The 25,060-nt window shown below is 40.4% G+C and overlaps 1 protein-coding gene across 1 annotated transcript in view; it reads right to left on the bottom strand.

Annotated features, from left to right (window-relative positions):
• Nucleotides 1-689: 689 nt before the first annotated feature.
• The window catches only part of TYW3 (tRNA-yW synthesizing protein 3 homolog), a gene marked incomplete at its 5' end in the record, with an annotated part of 27,872 nt that continues 3,501 nt past the window's right edge, over nt 690-25,060 (bottom strand). Inside the window, 3 exons of the mRNA XM_017869404.1 lie at nt 690-5,128; nt 11,289-11,422; nt 14,892-14,963. Of these exons, the coding sequence (XP_017724893.1) occupies nt 4,912-5,128; nt 11,289-11,422; nt 14,892-14,963 (423 nt within the window). The remainder of the gene's footprint in view (nt 5,129-11,288; nt 11,423-14,891; nt 14,964-25,060) is intronic.

Raw genomic sequence — 25,060 nt, 5'->3', positions numbered from 1 at the left:
TCCCTCTTTTTTTTCAATAAGATTGACAACTTCATGTTTCCTCTCTCTTTTAGAACACAAAAGCAGTTAACTTGTAGGTGATATGGAGAATCCAGACCTTAGGAAGAAATGTTTGCCTTCATCCTGGAGGAAGGAAAAAAATCCTTTTATTTTGGATGGATCCACTACAATGAAAACAAATATAAAGCCATTCTCAATAGGCAGGTTATCGTGTGTATTAAATTATTACTAAACTGCTGTGTTTCAGTTATTGATATTGTTGGTCAGGCATAAATAAAATAGTTGTGTGTTGTTTGACAATCGAAACATGTTCTGAGAAAAGGGTTGTAAGGTGATTTAGTCATGCAAATATCACTACTGGGCTACATGGTAGAGCCTATTGCTTCTAGGGTACAAACCCGTACAGCATGTTAATGTGCTGACTACTGTGGGCAACTGTAACAAAATGATAAGTATTTATGTATTTAAACATACCTAAACATAGAAAAGGTACAATTAAGATATGGTACAACAGATGAAAAATAGCACATCTGTACAGGGCACATGCCATGAATGGAGCTTGCAGTACTGGAAGTTGCTCTGGATGAGTCACTGATTGAGTGGTGAGTGAATGTGAAGGCCTAGGATGTTCTGTATAAATGTATTACTCTATAAATTTTATAAACACTGTACACTTAGGTTATTCTACATTTCATTAAACATTTTTTCTTTCTTCAAGAATAAATTAACCTTAGCTTACAGTGAACATTTGGTTTATAAACTTTAATTTCTTAAAATTTTTTGACTCTTTTGTAATAATGCTTAGCTTAAAGCAAACACATTATACAGCTGTACAAAATATTTCTTTATATCCTTACTCTATAAGGTTTTTTTTTCTTTTTTTTTAACATTGGAAAAAACTTTTTGTGAAAAACTAAGATATAAACACACACATTAGCCTAAGCCTACACAGGGTCAGAATCCTCAGTATCACTGTCTTCCTCCTCCACATCTTGTCCCACTGGAAGGTCTTCAGGAGCAATAACACACAGGAAGCTGTTATCTTCTATGATAACAATGTCTTCTTCTGGAGTACTTCCTGAAGGACCTGTCAGAAGCTGTTTTACAGTTAACATTTTAAGTAGAAGGAGTATACCCAAAATAATGATAAAAGCATAGCATAGTAAATACATAACCCAGTAACATATTTATTATCAAGTATTTCGCACTGTACATAATTGTATGGACCACAGTTTTATATGACTGTCACCACAAACATGTGAATAATGTCTTGTGCTACAGCTTTACAATGACCGCATCACTAGCAATAGGAATTTTTCAGGTCCATTATAATCTTATGGGGCCACCATATGGTATATGGCATATGGTCCATCATTGATTGAAATGTTGTTACATAGCTCGTGACTGTATATGAAGGAAAGTTAAGGAGTGAATGGGATTCAATGTCTTCTCAGTTTTATGGCCAGCACCTGGTGTCTCCTCACTACTAACCAAAGTGATTTCTGTTACCTTACATAAACAGATTGGGAAGCAGCCTCTCTCTTCTTGGTCCCCATTCACATGTTCAGTTTATGGAATCTTTAAAATACATAGTTCTTTTGGAGATCAATTTAAATGAGTGAAGAAAAGTCAATGAGCCTCTTAGAGACATTTTAACACTGTAGAATGTGTTGTCACTTCACCACAGGATAGGCTTGTTCCACCTGCACTCTCTCTTTCCTATGGTTCTTATTTATAACTTTTTTTTTTTGTTACTATTCATTTCTCTTTTCATTTACTGTACTGCCAGGCAGATATTTCTATATTCTGCCCACTAGACTAGAAGCAATGCTCCAGGCATTCTGACACTGTGAGTATCCTTTCCTGACAAAACTCCCTTTCCAGAAGGACTGCTGTATATATTGGTAGATACGAATGTGCACTGCACAACTTCAACAAGCGCCATTGACACTGTCGTCTAGGGGAATGTTCCCTCCCAAGTGGTACAGAGTTCAACTTACATAGCTGAACAAGTTGCCAAGGTTTCCTGGACACTGCCTTAGACCCAAAGGTAAGGACTATAACTTACCTAAGCTCTTGCTTACTCTCCTGTAAAGTGTACACACGAAATCTATGGCACAGGTACACTGGAACATCTGTTCATGTGACCCCCTTTTTTTTCTCCATTAGAAAATCTTCAATTCCTCCTCAAATGCTCTCTTCAGGAATAAGTCTGTTATCAGTGAGTTCTAAAAGTGCTGGGCTGATTTTATCAGAACAACTTGGATGACTTGTTTGAAAAATAAAGATTCCTAGGCTCCAGAATTAAGATTCTGGTTTGGAAGATCTGCAGCAGGGCCTATCCTCTGGGCAACAAAGTGATAGTCTGAAGCTCCACACTTGTCATTACTGGCTTAGGAGACAAGAAGTGTGTGCACGTGTAGTGGGGGGTGCAGGAAAGACAATGAGTGTGTGTATGGTTGGTGGAGGGCACGGGATACAGGCTTCCAGGGATTTCCTTCTCTCCTTTAGGCTGGAGAGAATCCAGTAGCCTGAAGCGAGAGCAGCAAAGCACACAGGCTGGAAGATGGGGCACAGCGTTGAAATAAGGAATCCATGGCTATCTGAATGGCTTTGCAAAAGTGTCCTCAACAATGTACCCCAACAATTTGATATTTGATATTATCAGTACTTTCTTAAAATTAGATTTCTGATTCTGGGAAGATGGAATAGGCATACTTTTCTCTATTCCTTCTATTGACTGCAACTAAATACTATGAGCATTGTATATAAAACAAACATAAAACTCTGACAGGTAGAGAGAAGAAAGTGGACCAGATAGGGATTTGGGGGATATGAAGAACAACACAGTGGCAAGTTCCCGTTTTTTGTTTTTCCTCCTTACATATCCTAGACGAGGCACTGCAAAAGCCAGCAAACTGGAAGTGTCAATGGGCTCAGACAAAAAAAAAAAAAAAATCCCAACCAAGGGCTGCTCTCTCTAGCCAAAGGAAAGGAGAATTCTAACAAGAGAGAAAAGTTTTAGAAAATAACAGCTCTACTGGAGAGATCCAGCAGTTAGCCAAAGCTTAGGAGGCCAGTCAGGGCAAGAAAGTTGGGAATCACCGTCTGATGGGTTAAGTCTACTGGAATTACTGTGATGGCTGGGATGAAGAAATGCAAAATGAAGGCCAAAGACAGACATCTGGTAATACCTACAAAGTTATTACCCTTTGGTTTACAATTAAAACCACTTCTGAGTATATACACACACACACACACACACACATATATATATATGTATGTATGTATGTATATATAATACCTAGTGTCCCTCCCTGGAGATTCCTGGGTTCTTTTTATATTTTTTTCAAGATGCTATAAATGTTGAAAACTGCTACAAGTATTGGAGGGAAAAAGAACCAAGGACTTGCCATAAACAGTGAGGTGATTCAGAAGACAGCATTCAGGAAGCCCCTGACACGGCAAATCACAAATGCAAGAATGACCAACAGCACCACATGCTGCAGAACAGCAAGGAGATCGAGGACTCAGCGGAAGTCGTTTCTCAAACAATGAAACAAAAGATTGTTTGAAGATGTCCTAAATGTTGTGGGAATACTAAATTAGGTCAGTAAATATCAGCATCTTATTTTACAGGCCCCAAAGAGAGCAGTCCAGAACAATGAAAGAAACAAAGAAAAAAACCTTACAATAACTTCAGAGCTGCCTGGACACCGCCTCTGATTTTATTTAGAGGACAATAGATGTCCACGAATTCTACCTATTTTGAAAATGAGAATACAAACTGCTACCTGTTAAGACAAGCAAATGGCGGGCAAATCTAATTCACATAAAGTTAACTTAGGTAAACTATAACAATATTAGGAAATGCCCAAATCACAACTCAATGTTCACTACCTTTTATAATTTTTTTTGACACTCTAGTATTTTATAATTTATTAGTTCCATGATTATCCAGCAATTTCCCTTTAAATATATATTTTATGACTTGGTACATTCTGAAAAAACAGTATGAACTCATTCTCATTTTATCCTAAAACAGTAGATGTGCATAATGATCTATTAGTAAATGCTTTCGCATTTTAAAACTTGATACTGGCAACACTCCTATGGTATAAATAAGGCAGGTAATAGAATCACTATTATGGAGAAGAGAAAATAGAAGCCCTAGGAAATTAAATGATTTGCTCAAGGACCTCTAACTTCCATATAGAAGTCAGAATTCAAACCCAAGGCTTTTGATCCTTACAATTTTTCATAGCACATTTGTTCTATTAGGACGCTTGGTCTTAGTAGTCACTTCTCATCAGGCTTAGTGAAAAACTATGCCCACGTGTTTCACAGAGACTGTGTCAGTGGCAGGCTCTGGTTTGTGAAAAATGCCGGGGAGAGAGGGTTCAGATATTTTGTCCTGAACACAAATGTATCAGTTGTTTTATCCACAAAGTCCAAAGGGAGGAAAAAACTTGTTACTGGACTCCATGGCAACAGAAGCAAACTTTGACCCCTCCTTTAAAGGCTGGAGGTTTCAAAGTTAAAAGCAAATAAAATATTATTATAATTTTTATTTAAATCTCTCTGGTGTTAAGCGTTTCTTGAAAAGGTGTACTTAGTTTTCCTGTTTTGCAGAAGTAGAAATTAAAACAAAGAGAGTCATTAAAAAATCACAATTTTATTTTTGCGATAAATCTCTATGTGACTAAAAAAGGCAGTATTCAATGAGCAAACACACAAAGCTATTTTAAAAAGACATCTATTTTCATAAGATAGGTTTCTCTAAAATGTAGAGAAATTACATCTTATTTTTCTAAATGGCTGATACACTCAACAAACTAAAATACTCTTACAAAGAGCAGCTTTATAAAACCTACTAGAAAGGTTACGACCAAGACACGTCAGAATCAAAGCTTAGTAGCCTTCAGGGAAGATGGTAATATTGATTCCTAGATCGTCATCATCATTTTCAAGTTCTTTATCATTTTCTTTAGTAATACACTGGGCATGTGCTTTTTCTGTTTTTTTTTGTTTCTTATGAGTATATGACGAGTTATTTTTCTCTTTGATCTTGGGATGTAAGTTAGTCATAGTTTCCCTTTCCAAAGCATGCTGTAGGCAGTTGTAAAACCTGTAAAGAAATAAGTACTACTGTTATATCTGTGTGTACTGAAACCAAATGATTGAAATACACCAACAGCTTATAAGTTATGCAAATCTGGCTATGTCCTATATTAGCTTTATAAATATAAAATAAATCAAATAAATAATATGTTTTATAGGGAAATAAAAGCACTTTAGTTCTTTAAGAACAGCCCTGAAAATTGGATTGGAATCACCTCTTGACAATCTCTGTCCTACCTCACTTTCCATCCCAAATGTAGGGGTTGAAGAAAAGGGTAAAAAAGAATGGAATTATAATTACATAAATGTAATGGCTCATTTTAGGTAATTTGTGTAATGTATGAGGTTACAAATACAGATCACCTCTACATAACTAGAAATAACTGCTCTCAATATTTTTCTTTTCAGTTTATTAAGGTAGTCTGAATTAATGTATTTATTAATCCATATACCTATTTTTTCACAATTAGAATATTACATTTAAAGTTTTACATTGTTTTTTTCAAGTTTAACATTTATTGAGAATGGCAGTATAACATTATGTCACCTAGACTGGCCTTTATTTATATTCAAAATTTTCCTGATACAAACAAAAATGTGGTAAGCATTTTTGAAAGTGATGTGAGTTTTTAGCCATTTCCTTACTATAGACACCTAGAAATATCATTACATGGTTAAAGGGCATAAACATTACAAGACTCTTGATAAATACTGCTTGTTTTCCACAATAGATATTCAAAGAAATATGCTTCTAATAGCTGCACTTGAGAGAGATCACTGCACCCATACGCTCAATATTCCTACCCAAAAATACCTTCTACCTGGATGGGTGGAAATGATATTGCATTATTTTAACTTTCATTTCTTTGTAAGTAAAATAGAATGTTTCTCATTTATTAGCTATTTGAATATTTAGTGTAAATTATTCTTTCCCTTTATTCATTTTTCTATTGGAGTTTTAGTGTTAGTTTTGTGATACAATAAACTGTAGGCTCTCTGAAAACCAGGCCTCGTTTCTTTTCTACCCTCATGTTAACACCTAACACAAAACTCTGCTTGACACAGTAGCCTTCAATCTATGTTGGAAGGCAGCAGGCAGCAAGGTGTGTTGCATGCATTTGACACCAACATTCCTTTGGGAAAGAGGATGTCAGCTAATTCCAATTAATTTCCCACAGTCTTGATTTTTCACATTTATAAAGCTGGATATTATTATCCTAGAGTTATCAGGGTTGTCATAGGATTACAGATGATATATGTAAGTACCCAGAGAGTTAGTTATCAAAAATGACTACTTTTATAGAATATAGACTTCAAGAGACCAAGGATCCTATCTACCTGTCTTCTGTTATATCTTAGCATGCAGTAGAGTGCTGGCATCCTCAGTAAGACTATATTGAATAAATGAATGAATAACCCCAGATTAAAAATGTAACTATAAATGTATTATCCTAGGTCCCAAATTAGAATGATCTGAAAGTTAAGAAACTCCCTTGCCACTGCAGAGATCTCATCTTACTTTTATGTCCTATTTTAATGGGAGACTATGGCAGGAAATTTTTGATATCTGCAGAATAGATCTCTATTTGGACCAATTTTCATCTTTGTTTGATTCAATAAACCGGCTAAGTTCTACTTACAAAGCCTATAAAACTCGAAAACTCCAAATATCCACCTATTCCTAAATACATCAACTAACTCTAATACATATACAACATGATGAGTACATATCCTGTCCATTTTCAAGAACTTACACACTCATCACTGTACACTTGATATCTAGTGCTGTGCTTGGCAAATAACAGATGCCATTCATCACATTAAAAAAAAAAGTAATTAAAAAAGAATGTATGCCTTACTTTAATCAACCATTAAAGAACCTGAGAATTCAAAGCTATGTCCTTAGGGTACCAAAACAACCGGTAAAATGGAACAAAGATCCATAAAACTGAATGCCTTTAACAGCACCCAAGTCACCTGTTGAATGCTTTGCTGCTTAGAAATTTCTTCTGCCCAATACCCTACATCATCTCTCTCAATTTCAAAGTTCCACAAATCTCGAGGGCAGGGGTAAAATGCTGCCAGTCTCTTTGCTAAAACCTAACAAGAGTCACCATTGCTCCAGTTCCCAGTAAGTTCCTCATCTCCATCTGAGACTATCTCAGCCTGGATTTCCTTGTCCAAATTATAATCAGCATTTTGGTCAAAGCCATTAAATAAGTCTCTAGAAGTTCCAAACGTTCCCACATTTTCCTGTCTTCTTCTGAGCTCTCCAAACTGTTCCAACCTCTGCCTGGAACTGGTACCCAGTTCCAAAGTTGCTTCCACATTTTTGAGTATGTTTTCAGCAGTGCCCCACTCTACTGGTACCAATTTATTGTATTAGTCTGTTTTCACGCTGCTGATACAGACATACCTGAGACTGGGCAATTTATAAAAGAAAGAGATTTAATGAACTTACAGTTCCATGTGGCTGGGGAGGCCTCACAACCATGGTGGAAGGTGAAAGGCATGTCTCACATGGCAGCAGGCAATTGAAGAGAGCTTGTGCAGGGCGACTTCCATTTTTAAAACCATCAGATCTTGTGAGACTTATTCACTATCACAAGAACAGCATAGGAAAGACCTGCCCCCACGATTCAATTACCTCCCTCCAGCCCCCTCTCACAACACATGGGAATTCAAGATGAGATTTGGGTGGAGACAAAGCCAAACCATAGCACTATCTCTTTTTCCTTTGTTCATGCTGTTCATCTTTTTTATCTATCATGCTATCTCCCCCTTCCACAGAGCTCTTCATATAATAACCCTGCCTGCATTTTAGGCCCTGCTCAGTGACTTCTTCCATGAAGCTTTCTTTGATTACACTATACCACTTCTGAGTATATATCCAATAAAACTGAAAGCAGTGACTCAGATACTTGTACAATCAACATCAATCATCATTTATCACAAATGATGTTCATAGCAGCATTATTTACAATAGCCAAAAGGCAAAGACACTTTAAATGTCCATTGACAGATCAATGAATAACAAAATGCAGTCTATAAATACAATGGAATATTATTCAGTCTTAAAGAGAACCAAAATTCTGATACACGTTACAGCATGGATAAATCCTGCATTAACTAAGTAAAATAGGCCAGATACTAGAGGATGTATATTGTATGATCCCACTTAGATGAATTACCTATAATAGTGGAATTCATAGAGAGAGAAAATGGAATAGTGGTTAACAGGGGAATGCAGTATGAGGAATGGAGAGTTAGTGTTTAATGGGAATAGAGATTTAGTTTGTGATGATGAAAACGTTCTGGAGATGGACAGTGGTGGCAGTTGCATAACAATGTGAATGCACTTAATGCTACTGGTAAAATGATAAATTTCCTATTACGTACATTTTATCACAAAATAGAGTAAAAAAAAAAAAAAATCAACCATTGAAAGTGGATTCAATTACTTTTCTTCCAGATTTGCTTTATCAACAATATTACATGACAATATATTCTGCCCCTTTATTGAGCATTTTATGTAATATTTTCTCATTACACACTTGGTGAAAAGAACCTGGCTAGTTTTATGCTACTCATAGCCAGATGGTGGTTTCATCTGACCCATGTGCTGACTGCTTATTAACAGATTCAAAGATAGCCTTCCTCTTGTAGTTAGTAAATAGCTATCCAAAGTTCTCTAGATCGTTATGTATGGATTGTCTTCCTACATCTGGTGTCAGTCCCTGTCTCTTCCAGTCTCCAAATTAGCTGTTTATAAAGCAGGCTGCTGCTTGAAGGTCTTGTCTTGACAGCTCCAGAAATAGGAACCCAATGGATAAGTCTCTTCCCACTAAGAAGTGGGCTTAGGAATTGTTTCTCATGAATAAGGCCTTCTTTTTATTAAAAATATTTTACCTCTCTAATTTTCACATTTCTAGAATATTTCTTATTGCTGAAATGTTACTCAGGAGTTTTTGAGTTTTTGAAATTCTCTGAATTGTGAAACTTTGGTCCTTTGGCAAACCAATCTTAGTACTTAATTAATGTCTGATTGCATAACTCATCACCTCCAGTATTTTTTTCTCTTTTCAACATCAGAAGAGTAACTCTTTTTCTGCATTTGGCTGAACATACAGCTGTTCCCAAAGGAGCTCCTTAATTTGTTCTCACTTTCTAAATTCACATGTAATCTTCTAATCAGTATCTTAAGACATTTTTACCCTTCTTTAATTTTTCCCTGATTTTATATGATAAGCATGGCTCTTAATGGCAGCATGCACTCTCAAAACATATTTTTGAGTCAATGGATTTAAGCATAATTTGATTTTATAGTTGGTGAATGTGGCTCAATTAACTTCACCAGGTGTATAGTTAGTTGATCTTGGGCTCTATTTATAAGCTTGTTAAAATTCAAGTAAGGAAATGGAGAAAACTGATTTGCTACCTCCTATGTTTTAGCAAACAGTCTCACTGGATTACAATTTAGTAAGTGGTAAACTTATGGAATGGTACCAGTAAATACTCACGTATAGTAGTCTGTAGTCTGGTGGAGTGGATTGTTGCTTATTTAAAAGTATTACTTTAGTTAGAATACTTGCTCAAAGCATTTTGTGGCCAGGTTTTTGTGGTCAGTTTTTCTCAACCAGGGTGTGGCTGGAAAATTAAGCTCTAGTACACTAAGACAGCCATTGTAAGTAATGAATTAACTTCTCTCCAACGTATCTAAAATAGTACGTTACATAAAATCCTTGAGATAATTCAGAAAATAGTCACTCAAATAACTTGGTAAATTGTGTGGTTCAAATGAGGAACCCCAGCTGAGAAAGCCTGGATGGTGATATTTTTATGGTTACAGGTTTATTCTCCATCAATCAAAGATGAAGAAGGGCTATCCTGTCCCGAGAGTCCAAAACATAACAGGGTCAGGGCAGTCATTATAAATACACTATCTAATGAATATAATAATTATTCTTTAAGATAGGTATTTCCCAGAAGTCAGAGATAAGAAAATTGAAGTCCAGAGAGCTGAGCAATTTGGTGGAACCAGACTGCGTAACTCAGAACCAGGATTTGAACCCAGTTCTGCCTCGGTGGCCTACTTCTACTTCACTTCACCCTTTTACACTGCTACCACTAGCACTCCTGGCCTTCAATGCTTCAAAAAAAGTTCTAAGTATTAAAGAATCTTAAGCATGCAAGTTAAGCAATAGGAATCCTTTGCACTTTACAAACATGATTTGATAAAGAATGGCTTAGCAGACAGGCATACTAGAAGTATCCTGAATGAGGCTATTACGATGGTCGTGAAGGAGAAAAGCAGCAGTATGGATGGAGACAAAATGACTGAAGAGATATTCAGGCAGCGATTGACTGAATGGAGGTAGCCAAAAGGGTGGGGAAAAGAAAAAAAGAAAATTATAAATGACATCAAAATGGCTATTACTCCTTGGATAACTAAAAACTGTGCATCTAGCTGATGGCAGGTCAGTGGCATTACTTTCATATATGAAAGACAGCATAATATTTACTACTTTATATAAAATCTTTATTCTTGCGAAAAAGTTGTAAAAGAAAATAATATAAAAGTTTCCTTTGCCAGGAGGTAATGATGAAGAACAAAAGAAGTATGGAGATGTGAAATGAAAACTATACCTTCCTACTTAGAAAGTTATGGCAATTCTAGATCTAATCTATGACAAGAGTTTGGTATTAAACTAGCCTAAGCCAGAGAAGTGAAATATTTATCAGACAAAAAGTCAACCAGGCTGTTCCCCTAAACAGGAAAGTCTAGGTAATCTCTGATAGGTCACATCTATGGGTAATGTGCACCTCTTCCCTGGCCGCCTTCAAATTCATCAGTTACGGTTCCTGTGGCTGCTGGGCTGTCTTTCTGGAATGATTATGTTTTTCCCCTTTATGCCGGCTTCTGGTGGTCATGTGCCCTGCCATTCCCTAGAAAGCCTCTCCCGTATGCTCCATTTAGTGACCATGGCAGCCTGACCTACTCTCATCTATTACTTTGATCATCTTTTTATTATTAATGATAATAAAAATATTTTTTAATTATCTACAAATAGATGAGCAGTTAGCATTATAAACTGAAGATGGTATGTATTGTTTTCAAGGATGACCTAGGCATATAAGAATAACATGGAAATACCCAGTTAATATACCTCTCAATTCTTTTCTTGTTTTCCTCCATTTTTTGATTTGCCACATTTAACAGGAAGTCAATATATTCCTCTGTCACCATCAGTTTTCCTTTATGGCTTAATGGAACTTCTAAGCCATGTGTACTACGGACAGCCTACAAGGAAAAAACAATTTAGATATGAAGACTTAGATACCAGAGACGCTGAAAATAACTCAAGAAAAGTCCCAGTCAGGGCTGTGTTTGAACATACTTTAGTTCCATTACAGCAGTTAGGTTAGTGCTTTGATAGAATTTAGCTGAACACAGTTAAAGGAGATTAAATAAAATGTTTTCCATCATCTACAGTCATTTCTAAAGAAAGACATTCTATACATTATCTTTCAGAGAGGCAGATGATATCAAAGAATCAAATAATTTTTAACAATTTCAATCTCACTATAGCTTAGAAAGCCATAATACACAACTTAAAGAAAGAAATAAAACCTCAACAGAAATCTCAAGCGAAAATCAAAAGGAACTGGATGCCAAGGAGTCTCAGTGCTCTTGGAGCAGAGCACAGTTACAAGAGTAAACCATGCCTCCTCTATCATACACAGGAGCTGCTTCTCAATGCTTTAGGGTTCACAATCTTAATAGCCCTGTTGATGAAACAGTCAACGTGTTCCAAGTAGAGGCAAACACTAGATAGAGGTTAAGAACAACCATACAAATGCTGTAAAATTATTTTGAGAATAAAATTCACTCCATAAACATTTTATTTTATTTTTTTCAGAGTTTCGCTCTTGTTGCCCAGGCTGGAGTGCAATGGCACGATCTCAGCTCACGGCAACCTCTGCCTCCCAGGTTCAAGCGATTCTCCTGCCTCAGCCTCCAGAGTAGCTGGGATTACAGGCATGTGCCATGCCCAGTTAATTTTGTGCTTTTAGTAGAGACAGGGTTTCTCCATATTGGTCAGGCTGGTCTTGAACTCCCAATCTCAGGTGATCCACCCGCCTCATCCTCCCAAAGTGCTGGGATTACAGGCGTAAGCCACCGCGCCCAGCCACTCCATAAACTTTCACTGAGCATCTGCAATGTTCTACGCTCCCTATAAGGCATGAAGATACAGGGTGCCTATAACGTGACCTCTGACTTTAAGAGTTATGACAGACGAAACACACATGCATGCATGTGCATGTATGTACACACACACACACACACACACACACAATGGCAAGAAAATGTTGAAGAGAAGTAACTAACTGAGTCTAAGAACTCAGCTTTATGGGAAAGGCAGCAATTGAGTTGGGATTTTAAAGGATGAGTGCAATTTCAACACACAGAAAAATTAAGAAGGGGCTGGGCATGGTGGCTCATGCCTGTAATCCCAGCGCTTTGGGAGGCCAAGGAAGGTGGATAACCTGAGGTCAAGAGTTTGAGACCAGCCTAGCCAACATGGTGAAACTCAGTCTCTACTAAAAATTCAAAAATTAACCGGGCATGGTGGTAAGGGCCTATAATCCCAGCTACTTGGGAGGTTGAGGCAGGAAAATCACTTGAACCTGGGAGGCAGAGGTTGCAGTGAGTCAAGATCGAGCCATTGCACTACAGCCTGGGCGACAACAGCTAAACTCTATTTCAAAAAAAAACAGGAGGAGGAGGAGGAGGAGAGGAAGGGGGAGGAAGAACTTCAGCCAGAGGGATAACTTATCTGTGGGCATAGAGATATGAAAGAGCATGATACCCTTGGAAAACAACTAATAGTTCTATGTGGCTGGAGCATAAGTATGTAAGTGGGAGATGAACATAAACAGGTAGATGCAAAATAGTCTGGGTAAGACCTTGAATACCAGGAAAATGTTTGGAGGACCTGAGATTTTTTTTTTTTTTCTTTTTTTTGAGACGGAGTCTTGCTTTGTCGCCCAGGCTAGAGTGCTGTGGCACGATCTCGGCTCACTGCAACCTCCGCCTCTTAGGTTCAAGCAATTCTCCTGCCTCAGCCTCCCAAGTAGCTGTAATTACAGGCACATGCCACCACGCTCGGTTAATTTTGGTATTTTTAGTAGAGACGAGGTTTCACCATATTGGTCAGGCTATCTCAAACTCCTGACCTCAGGTGATCCACCCACTTCGGCCTCCCAAAGTGCTGGGATTATAGGCATGAGCCACTGCACCAAGCCGAGGCCCTGAGTTTTTTAAAGGGGGATTCTGATAGCGCTGGTTGGAGGGACTCAAGGAGAAGGCCTAAAGTAGGAAGACTAGTCAGGAGACAATGTTAAAGACTGAGGTTAGGGAGTCTGAGGGCTGGGCAGTGCCAGAAGACCTAGGGTGGGGTCAAGTATTAGAAACAAGGGGCAGCATGGATAGGACCTATAATGAATTGAATATGGAAACAAAGAAGAAGGTGAAAGAATGGCTGTTTTCACTTGGGTTACGAGATGGAGTAAAGAGTGAGATGGGGACACAAACCAGTACCACGGGCTTTAATTTTCTTTTCTTTTTTATTTGAGACAGAGTCTCGCTCTGTCCAGCTGGAGCGCAGTGGCGTGATCTCCGCTCACTGCAACTTCCACCTCCTGGGTTCAAGCGACTCTCCTGCTTCAGCCTCCCGAGTAGCTGGGATCACAGGTGCACACCACCAAGCCCAGCTTATTTTTGTATTTTCAGTAGAGATGGGGTTTCACCATGTTGGCCAGGCTGGTCTCAATCTCTTGACCTCATGATTTGCCTGCCTTGGCCTCCCAAGGTGCTGGCATGAGCCACCACATCCAGCCAGGCTTTGATTTTCTATTTAGCCATGCTTTAAGGGGGTCCTCTTTTGTCATCCACCCCTAATAGGGAAATAGGTTATTGTTAAAAATAGGTAGAAAATAGGAGAGTATAGGAAGATAGAAGGAGGGTAACCTCAGATAGTTCAAAAACATGCCATGCCAAACAGTAAATACCAAGAAATCAGAATAGGGCAAAATATCTAAAGGCTAGCTTGCCTAGAGAAGGACTCAAAAAGAAAGCAAGTCTTAAAGATCATCTAGTCGAAAGGTCGGCAAATCTTTTCTCTAAAAGGACAGATAGTAAACATTTTTTGACTTTGAAAGCCATATAGTATTTGTCACAACTACTAAAGTTTGCCATTGTCTCACAAAAGCAAGCTTAGACAATAAGTAATCAAATGAGTATAGTGGGATCTGGCCCTATGTGGGCTGAATGTGGCCCTAGGACAGTAGTTTGCTGGACCACTGATACTGTTGAGAAAATTCAAACCCTGAGGGACTGAGGAGCTTGCCCAAATTCACACAGTGCAGCTGTGATCCAGCAGGTATCAGTACACGGGACTTTGGACTCTCTCTGTGACTCTTTCCATGATGTCACAGTGCTTTTGGGCTTTGCCTACTTAATGAGGAGGGCAGAGTTAAGAATCAGGTTAAAAGTAAATGGAGAAGAATATTATAAAATAAGACCTCAAATGTAAATCTAAACTCTGGACTTAGCCCTGTAGGAAGGAGTTAAGTCACTGAAGGTTTATAAGTAAGAGAATGGTAAGAAGATTTGAGAAAGGAGACATTAAAGCCAGGAGTCTAATTAGGTTATTCAATCTCTGGATCACTTTACACTAAAAAAATTGCTCTTTGACAAAATATCTTACCAATATAGTTTTTCCTCTCTTTCCCACCGTTATGCCAGAGTTCCTGAAACCAGAATCTATTGCCACAGAATGCTGTAAGAAAATAAAACTTGTTAAATTTTGATACTGTGAGTAATCAGATCATCTGTTTAGCTCCACAAACTACAGAAGCATATATGACTCTAAAACCTATTACGGTTTTAAAATTTTTTTTGGCTAGCCAATACGGACTATGCTTAAAATGACTTTGATCAAACTCCTAACATCAGGAAAATATTGAAATATGAACTACAGACATGTCATTGAGAAAGAGTAAAAGTAGAATTCAATCACAAACAGTGACATTTGGCTAGTGATTGCTTCCAGAAAGCAGAATGTAACCAAAAAACAGTCATTCTTCTAATTGTGTTGTGTAAAAATAAACAAAACAAAATCTTTTAAAATAAGTAACATGTTTCTCAGTTTCCTTTCTATTGCTTAAAATCTTTGTTGAAATGATAGAAGAAAGCATAGAAAGCACAAAATTCTGATCTGACTGGGGTGGCTTTGTAAGTTATTTTATCAGTCTCTAAATGTTAGAGAGCCCTGGGGAGCACACATGGGTCCTTTCTTTTCTCTAGCTCAGTAGTTCTTAAGCAAGAGTAATTTTGAACCCCAGGGGCCATCTGGCAATATCTGAAGACATTTTTGTTGTTAAGTTGTCACCACTCAAGGGAAGGGGAAGAGGGATCTCTAGCAAATAGTGGGTAGAGGTCAGGGATGCAGCTTAAACATTCTCCATTGTACAGGACAGCCCCCACACAAATAATTATTTGATCTGAAATGCCAGCTGTGCCATGGTTGAGAAATCTTGATCTAAGTACATGCTCTCCTTTTGAGATTCCCTGGTTTAAATACCATATATAGACATATGTATATGTATAGATATAGATCATCTATATACCTATAGATATATAGCTATATAGATGAATCCCATTTCCAGTTCAGATCTCTACCCTTAAACTGATTCTCCCTAATATAAATCTATTTCTCTCACATCCAGTCTTTCTAATTTCAGTAAATGACACCATCATTCATCTAGCTGCTCAAGCTTCAAACCTAGAGAGCCCTGATGCTTTCTACCTCTTCATCCCCTATACCCAATTCCCATTGATTCTACCTCTATGATTACCTCAAATTAATCCAGCTCCTGCCACATCCACTGCCCACTCTTTTCAAGTCTCCATCACCTCTCTCCTTAACTTCTGGAGGAGTCTCCCAATTAGTCTCTGCTTTCATTCTTGCCCTCTTCAAACCATTCTTGCAAACTAGCCAGCGACAGAATCCAAGCTCTAAACCATGACTAATGATGTTCTATTTGCTCTAGCCCTGGCTATTTTCTCTAACCTTGAGTGGCTTCCCTTCTGTTCTTTGAATACTCCAAACCCTTTCCTACATCAGCTTCTTTATTTTTGCTGTTTCTCTATCAGGACTACTCTTTTCCTGGCTGGTTTCTTGTCATTCATCCTGTTTCCATTCAACGCTACTGCCTAAAAAGGTCTTCTTCTTCTTTTTTTTCTTTTTTTTTTTTTGAGATGGAGTTTCACTCTTGTCACCCAGGCTGGAGTGCAATGGTGCAATCTGGGCTCACTGCAACCTAGTGATTGCTTTCAGAAAGCAGAATGTAACCAAAAAACAATCATTCTTCTAATTGTGTTGTGTAAAAATAAAGAAAATCTTTTAAAACGAGTAAAACGTTTCTCAGTATCCCTTCTATTGCTTAAAAAACTTTGTTGAAATGATATAAGAAAGCACAGAAAGCACAAAAATTCTGATCTGACTGGGGTGGCTTTGTAAGTTATTTTCTCAGTCTCTAAATGTCAGAGAGCCCTGGGGAGCAGACATGGGTCCCTTCTTTCTTGTAGCTCAGTAGTTCTTAACCACCCTCTTTAAAGGCAGCTCTGCCCCGACTCTCTAGTGGAGTGCCCTGCTTATCTCCTTCATAGCATGTCTCACAGTGAGAAATTATGTTTATTTACATACTTACTGTCTGCCTCTGTCCCCTAGAATACAAATATAAGCTCCTTAGGTAAGGACCCCCCTCAAAAAGGGGCTGTGAAGAAGTGAATTTCTCAGTTCCTCTAAGTCCACTTCAATTTGCTCCCTGAAATGTTAGCCTTCCAATGAGGCTTAGGCCCACAGAAGAGCACAGCTGGGCTCAATCAGGATTAGCACAGAGAACAGAACATGGATATAGAAACAGGAGAGTCAAACTCTGGAGACACTTCAGGGATGTGATGTGGTATAATGAGACTAAAATAGGGTTAGATAAAAGTTCAAGGTTAGAGCAGAGACTGAATCCATGAGCCACTGAATGATTAAATACCATGTTTTAGAGACTATCTCTAAATGCTCATGTTCCTCAGGCCCTCTTCCCTTTTTCTTCTGTACTTTTTCCACAGGTGATTTTATCTAGGCTCATGGCTTAAAAGAATAATTGTGTATTGGCATCTTCTCAATGTTTGTCCCCAGTCCACATGGCTCCCCTGAGTTCCAGACTTCTACCCAAACATCTATTTGAAATTTTCACTTAGGCAGTGGTGTTATGGACTGAATTGTGTCTACAGGGCTTCAAAATTCAAATGTTGATGCCCTAAACTCCAATGTGACTGTATTTGGAGATGGGGCCTTTAAGGTGCTAATTAGGGTTAAATGAGGTCATAAGGATGGAGCCCTGATACAACAGGACTGGTGTCCTTACAGGAAGTAGAAGAGACAAGTGACGTGCATACACAGAGGAAGGGCCATGAGAGGACACAGGGAGAAGGCAGCTGCCGCAAGCCAAGGACAAGGGCCTCAGAAGGAACTATCCCTGTCAGCACCTTCATCCTGGACTTTCCAACCTCCTAACTGTAAGAAAAATAAATTTCTGTTGTTTACGCTACCCAGTCTGTGGTATATTGTTATGGCAACACTAGCAGACAAAAACAGGTGTCTTACAGACATTTCACACTTGACATATGAATCACATTCTTGATTCCCATTCCTTCTGAGAGGTGAAGCCAGCTGGACTCCCTGGGTCTACTTGGGAGTTGGAGAACTTTTCTGTCTAGCTAGAGGATTGTAAATGCACCAATCAGCAGAAGATTGTAAATGTACCAATCAGCACTCTGTAAAAAAGCACCAATCAGCGCTGTGTCTAGCTAAAGGATAGTAAATGCACCAATCAGCACTCTGTAAAAATGCCCCAATCAGCGCTCTGTGTCTAGCTAAAGGATTGTAAATGCACCAATCTGTACTCTGTAAAATGGACCAATCAGTTCTCTGTAAAATGGACCAATCAGCAAGACGTGGGTGGGACCAAATAAGGGAATAAAAGCTGTCCACCTGCGCCAGCAGCAGCAATCTGCTTGGGTCCCCTTCCAAGCTGTGGAAGCTTTGTTCTTTCATTCTTCACAATAAATCTTGCTGCTGCCCACACTTTGGGTCTGCACTACCTTTATGAGCTGTAACACTCACTGCGAAGGTCTGCTGCTTCATTCCTGACGTCAGCAAGACCACGAATCCATCGGAACAAACAACTCTGGACGTGCCACCTTTAAGAGCTTAACACTCACTGCAAAGGTCTGTGGCTTCATTCCTGAAGTCAGCAAAATCACGAACCCACTGGGAGGAACAAACAACTACGGACGTGCCACCTTTAAGAGCTGTAACACTCGCTGCAAAGGTCTGTGGCTTCATTCCTGACATCAGCGAGACCACACCACCACTGGGAGGAACAAACAACTCTGGACGTGCCACCTTTAAGAGCTATAAAACTCACTGTGAAGCTCTGTGGCTTCATTCCTGAAGTCAGCAAGACCATGAACACACTGGGAGGAAAAAACAACTCTGGATGTGCCCCCTTTAAGAGCTGTAACACTCACTGCGAAGGTCTGCAGCTTCACTCCTGAAGTGGGCAAGACCACGAACCCAACGGAAGGAAGAAACTCTGGACACGCTCATCTTTAAGAACTTAACACTCACTGCGAGGGTCCGTGGCTTCATTCTTGAAGTCAGCGAGACCAAGAACCCATCAGAAGGAACCAATTCCAGACACATTTTGGCAACCCAGATGGGACATATTTTGGCGACCCAGATGGGACAACCGCCTATTGCCAAGTGTTGAGTACCATTGGACCCCTTTAACTTGGTATTCTGTTCCATTTTCCCTTAGAATTTGGGGGCTAAATACCGGGCACCTGTGGGCCAGTTAAAAGTGACTAGCGCGGCCGCTGGACTAAAGACATGGGTGTCAGGCTTTCTGGGAAAGGGCTCTCTAACAACCCCTGACTCTTCAGAGTTGGGAGCGTTGGTTTGCCTGGAACCAGTTTCCACTTTTCCTGTACTTCCGGGAGGAGCCGAGGGTCAACAGAAAGGAAAGCCATTCAGCTCTGGGGTCCCAACAATAAGTTGGTTGGCCCTGCGGCCATGAGCAGAACTCTTAAAGTCACGTTGCCCAAGCAAGACTCGCCCATCTATCCTATCTATCCTGACCCTTGCCTCCTGGGTCCTAACACCTGTCAGACAAACTTCCTCTTGTCACTCTTCTCCAAGGCTAGTCCTGCTTCTAAAAACCACTCCCTGTCTCTTGTGCTTTTCTAGTTTCTCCTATAAGAATGATTTCTAGTATAAACTTCAGGACTTTGTTCCCTTCTTTAGGTACCCAGGCTCACCAATCAGAAAGACATAATTTTTTCCTAAAGCCTTGTCAGGTCGGGGGACTATCTGGAATTTTAGGATCTCTTCTCAGACAAGCAGACCTAGCAAAAGCTATTTCCGAAGCTATGCTATGGGGAGCTTCAAAAATGATATTCTTCCTATTCGAGTGAGGACAAAAGGCATCACTCTTCCAACCCTGGGTATATCCCTCAGGGTATAACCCTCCACTTCATTTTTGGGGCATAACATCTTTACAGGACAGGGATAAGGTCCCAATACTAACAGGAGAATGCTTAGGACTCTAACAGGTTTTCGAGAATGTGTCGGTGAGCGCAACTATTCCAATCAGCAGGGTCCAGGGACGTCGCGGGTTCTTGGGCAGGGAGAGAAAGGAACAAACCAAAACTGTGGCAGTTTTGTCTTTCTGATGGGAAACACTCAGGCATTAACAGGCTCACCCTTGAAATGCATCCTAAGCCATTGGGACCAATTTGACCCACAAACCCTGAAAAAGAGGCAGCTCACTTTTTTTCTGCACTACAGCTTGGCCCCAATATTCTCTCTCTGATGGGGAAAAATGGCCACCTGAGGGAAGTATAAATTACAATACTATCCTGCAGCTTGATCTTCTCTGTAAGATGGAAGGTAAGTGGAGTGAAATACCTTATGTCCAAGCTTTCTTTTCATTGAAGGAGAATACACAACTATGCAAAGCTTGCAATTTACATCCCACAAGAGGACCTCTCAGTTTACCCCCATATCCTAGCCTCCCTATAGCTCCCCTTCCTATTAATAAGCCTTCTCTAATCTCCCCTGCCCAGAAGGAAACAAGCAAAGAAATCCCCAAAGGACCACAAAACCCCCCATGCTATTGGTTATGCCCCCTTCAAGCTGTAGGGGGAGGGGAATTTGGCCCAACCTGGGTACATGTCCCCTTGTCTCTCTCTGATTTAAAGCAGATCAAGGTAGATCTGGGGAAGTTTTCAGATGATCCTGATAGGTATATAGATGTCCTACAGAGTCTAGGGCAAGCCTTTGATCTCTCTTGGAGAGATGTCATGCCATTGTTAGATCAAATCCTGGCCTTTAATGAAAATAATGCTAATAGTTGCAGCCTGAGAATTTGGAGATACCTGGTATCTTAGTCAAGTAAACAACAGAATGACAGCTGAAGAAAGGGACAAATTCCCTACCGGTCAGCAAGCTGTCCCCAGTATGGATCCCCACTGGGACCCCAACTCAAGATCATGGGGACTGGAGTCATAAACATCTATTGACCTGTGTTCTAGAGAGACTAAGGAGAATTAGGAAAAAGTTCATGAATTATTCAATGATGTCCACCATAACTCAGGGAAAGGAAGAAAATCCTTCTGCCTTCCTCAAGAGGCTATGGGAGGCATTAAGAAAATATACTCCCCTGTCACCTGACTCACTCAAGGGTCAATTGATCCTTAAAGATAAGTTGATTATCCAATCAGCCATAGATATCAGAAGAAGGCTCCAAAAGCGAGCCCTGGGCCCTGAACCAAATCTGGAGGAATTATTAAATGTGGCAACGTTGGTGCTCTATAATCGGGTCCAAGAGGAACAGCTCCAAAGGAAAAGCAAGATCAGAGAAAGGCCACAGCCTTAGTCATGGCCCTCAGACAAACCAACCTTGGTGGTTCAGAGATGACAGAAAAGACAGCAGGCCAATCACCCAGTGGGACTTGTTACCAGTGTGGTTTGCAAGGACACCTTAAAAAAGATTGTCCAATGAGAAGCCGCCCCCTCGTCCATGTCTGCTATGCCAAGGCAATCACTGGAAGGTGCACTGTCCCAGAGAACAAAGGTTCTTTGGGCCAGAAGCCCGCAACCAGATGATCCAACAATAGGACTGAGGGTGCCCAGGGCAGGCGTCTGCTCATGTCATCACCCTCACTGAGTCCTGGGTACGTTTAACCATTGAGGGCCAGGAAATTGACTTCCTCCTGGACACTGGCACAGCTTTCTCAGGGTTAATCTCCTGTCCTGGAAAGCTGTCCTCAAGGTCCATTACCATCCAAGGAATCCTGGGACAGCCTGTAACCAGGTATTTCTCCCACCTCCTCAGTTGCAATTGGGAGACTTTGTTACAGATAGTAAGTATGCTTATCTAATCCTACATGCCCATGCTGCAATATGGAAAGAAAGGGAGTTCCTAACCTCTGGGGAGCCCCCATTAAATACCACAAAGAAATCATGGAGTTATTGCACACAGTGTAAAAACCCAAGGAGGTAGCAGTCTTACACTGCCAAAGCCATCAGAAAGGTGAAGGAGAAAAGGCAGAAGGAAAGCGTCAGGCAGATGCCAAGGTCAAAATTGCTGCCAAGAAGAACCTCCCATTAGAAATACCTACAGAAGGACCCTTGGTATGGAGCAACTCCCTCCAAGAGATTAAGCCCCAGTATTCCCCGACTGAAACAGAATGGGGACTTTCATGGGGGCATAGTTTTCCCCCCTCGGGGTGGTTAACGACAGAAGAAGGAAAGGTACTTATACCCAAAGCCAGCCAGTGGAAAATACTTAAAACCCTCCACCAAACTTTTCACATGGGTACTGAAACACTCATCAAATGGCCAAATCCCTATTTACAGGGCCGAATCTCCTCCAGACCATCCAACAGGTAGTCAAAGCATGTGAGGTGTGCCAAAGGAATAATCCCTTGGTCCATCCTCAGGCACCTTTGGGGGAACAAAGAATAGGTCACTATCCCAGAGAGGACTGGCAGTTAGACTTCCACCCATATGCCTAAGTCAAAGGAATTTCAATAATTGTTGGTCTGTGTTGATACCTTTACAAATTGGATAGAAGCTTTTCCCTGCAAGACAGAGAAGGCTCAGGAAGTGATTAAAGTCCTAATTTATGAAATAATTCCTAGATTTGGGTTTCCCCAAAGCTTACAGAGTGACAATGGTCCAGCTTCTAAAGCCACGACAGCTCAGGGAATTTCCAGGGTCCTAGGGATACAATATCACCTTCACTGTGCCTGGAGGCCACAATCCTCAGGGAAGGTCAAGAAGGCAAATGACACACTCAAGAGGCACTTAAGGAAACTAATACAAGAAACTTATCTCCCATGGCTTACTCTTTTGCCCATGGCATTGTTGAGAATCCAAAATTCTCCTCACAAAATGGGGCTCAGTCTATATGAAATGCTGTATGGACGACCTTTTCTCACAAATGACCTCCTACTGGATCAGGAAAAGGCCAACTTGGTCAAATATGTAACTTCTTTGGCAAAGTATCAATGAAACCTTAAAAACCTACCTGAACCATGTCACATAGAAAAGGGAACAGAGTTGTTTCAACCAGGAGCTCTAGTGTTGGTCAAATCTCTCCCCTCTACCTCCCCATCTATGGATTCTTTGTGGTAAGGACCATACTCAGTAATCCTCTCTACCCCCACTGCAGTTAAGGTGGCAGGAGTGGAATCTTGGGTTCACCACACCCCAGTTAAATTTTGGACACCCCTGAGAAACCTGCAGGACCATCGGCTCAGGAGTCCCAAGATCAGCCAGACCAGGCTTGATACACCTGCAAACCACTGGAGGACTTGGATCTCCTATTTCGGAAGGAAACATCCCAGACTAAAAAGGCTCCTATCACTGATCCTGAGGAAAAACCCCTTCCTCCTTAAAAAAGATAAGTGAAAATCTACATAATCTTTAACAACTCTCCTTGCCCCTTTAATGGAATCCTTTTACTATTTCATCATATTATTAAGCAGCATACTAACCATACTCTTTGCCATAGGACTACATACTGTAGCCAAATGAGTTCAACTAACAACTTCTACCAAGGACCCCTGGATCGACCTCCTGGCCCTTTCACTGGCCTAAAGAGTTCCCCTCTGGAGGACACTACAACTGCAGGGCCCCTACTTCACCCCTATCCAGCAGGAAGTAGCTAGAGCTGTCATCACCCAATTCCCAGCAGCATTTGGGGTGTCCTATTTGGAGGGGGGATTGAGAGGTGAAGCCAGTTGGACTTCCTGGGATGAGTCGGGACTTGGAGAACTTTTCTGTCTAGCTCGAGGATTGTAAATGCACCAATCAGCACTCCAAAAACGCACCAATCAACACTCTGTGTCTAGCTAAAGTACTGTAAATGCACCGATCAGCATTCTGTAAAAACGCACCAATCAGTGCTCTGTGTCTAGCTAAAGGATTGTAAATGTACCAATCAGCACTCTGTAAAAAGGCACCAATCAGTGCTCTGTGGCTAGCTAAAGGATTGTAAACGCACCAATCAGCACTCTGTTAAATGGACCAATCAGCACTCTGTAGAATGGACCAATCAGCTCTCTGTAAAATGGACCAATCAACAGGACATGGGCAGGGCCAAATAAGGGAATAAAAGCTGTCCACCTGAGCCAGCAGCGGCAACTGCTCAGGTCCTCTTCCAAGCTGTGGAAGCTTTGTTCTTTCATTCTTCACAATAAATCTTGCTGCTGCTCACTCTTTGGGTCCACACTACCTTTATGAGCTGTAACACTCACTGCAGAGGTCTGCAGCTTCATTCCTGAAGTCAGCGAGACCACGAACCCACTGGGACAAAAAATAACTCTGGATGTGCCACCTTTAAGAGCTGTAACACTCTTTGAGAAGGTCTGCAACTTCACTCCTGAAGTCAGCAAGACCACGAACCCACCAGGAGGAACAGACAACTCTGGACGCGCCACCTTTAAGAGCTATAACATTCACTGCGAAGGTCTGTGGCTTCACTACTTAAGTCAGCAAGACCAAGAACCCACCAGAAGGAAGAAACTCTGGACACATCTGAACATCTGAAGGAACAAACTCTGGACACACCATCTTTAAGAACTGTAACATTCACCACAAGGGTCCATGGCTTCATTCTTGAAGTCAGCAAGACCAAGAACCCACCGGAAGGAACCAATTCTGGACACATTTCAACTTCAGCACACTCCATCTGGATAAAGTCTACTACCATAGAGCCAGAGGCTCCAGCCAGACCTAAATAGTTATCCTTGATTCCTCTTTCTCCTCCTCCCTCTGGCTGTCCTTCCTCAGGCAACCTTACAAGTCTGTTGATTCAAATGCTGAAATATATTTTGAATCTATTCCTTTCTAACCTGCTTTGGTGCTATCACTTTAGGCCAACCCACCACCACTTCCCACTTAAATCACCACAAACTACTCCTAACTCATCTCTTTTCACTTACTGCACTCCTTTCTCTATGCTGGAGCAGAACTGAGTTTTTCAGAACACAAACCTAGAAAGCCACTCTTTGTTTAAAACTGTCGCTTCAATAACTTTTCCCTGAACTCAGAAAGCAATTCAAACTCTTTAATCTGGTCTACAAAGCTTTACTGACCTGGCCTCAGCCTCCTTCTCACACTTTCTTTCCACTCTCTAGACCCACTGAAACTTTGTATATACCTTTCCATCTTCCTGGAACGTTCATTTCTCAGCTACATGCCTAGCTCTTTCTGTTCCTTGTAAGTCCTAGCTTAAAGAAACGTTT

This window comes from Rhinopithecus bieti, unplaced genomic scaffold (assembly GCF_001698545.2).
Source record: "Rhinopithecus bieti isolate Rb0 unplaced genomic scaffold, ASM169854v2 scaffold_5183, whole genome shotgun sequence".
NCBI classification, from domain to species: domain Eukaryota; kingdom Metazoa; phylum Chordata; class Mammalia; order Primates; family Cercopithecidae; genus Rhinopithecus; species Rhinopithecus bieti.
The sequence above is the reverse complement of the archived record's forward strand: the minus strand, read 5'-3'. Positions and strand labels throughout refer to the sequence as shown.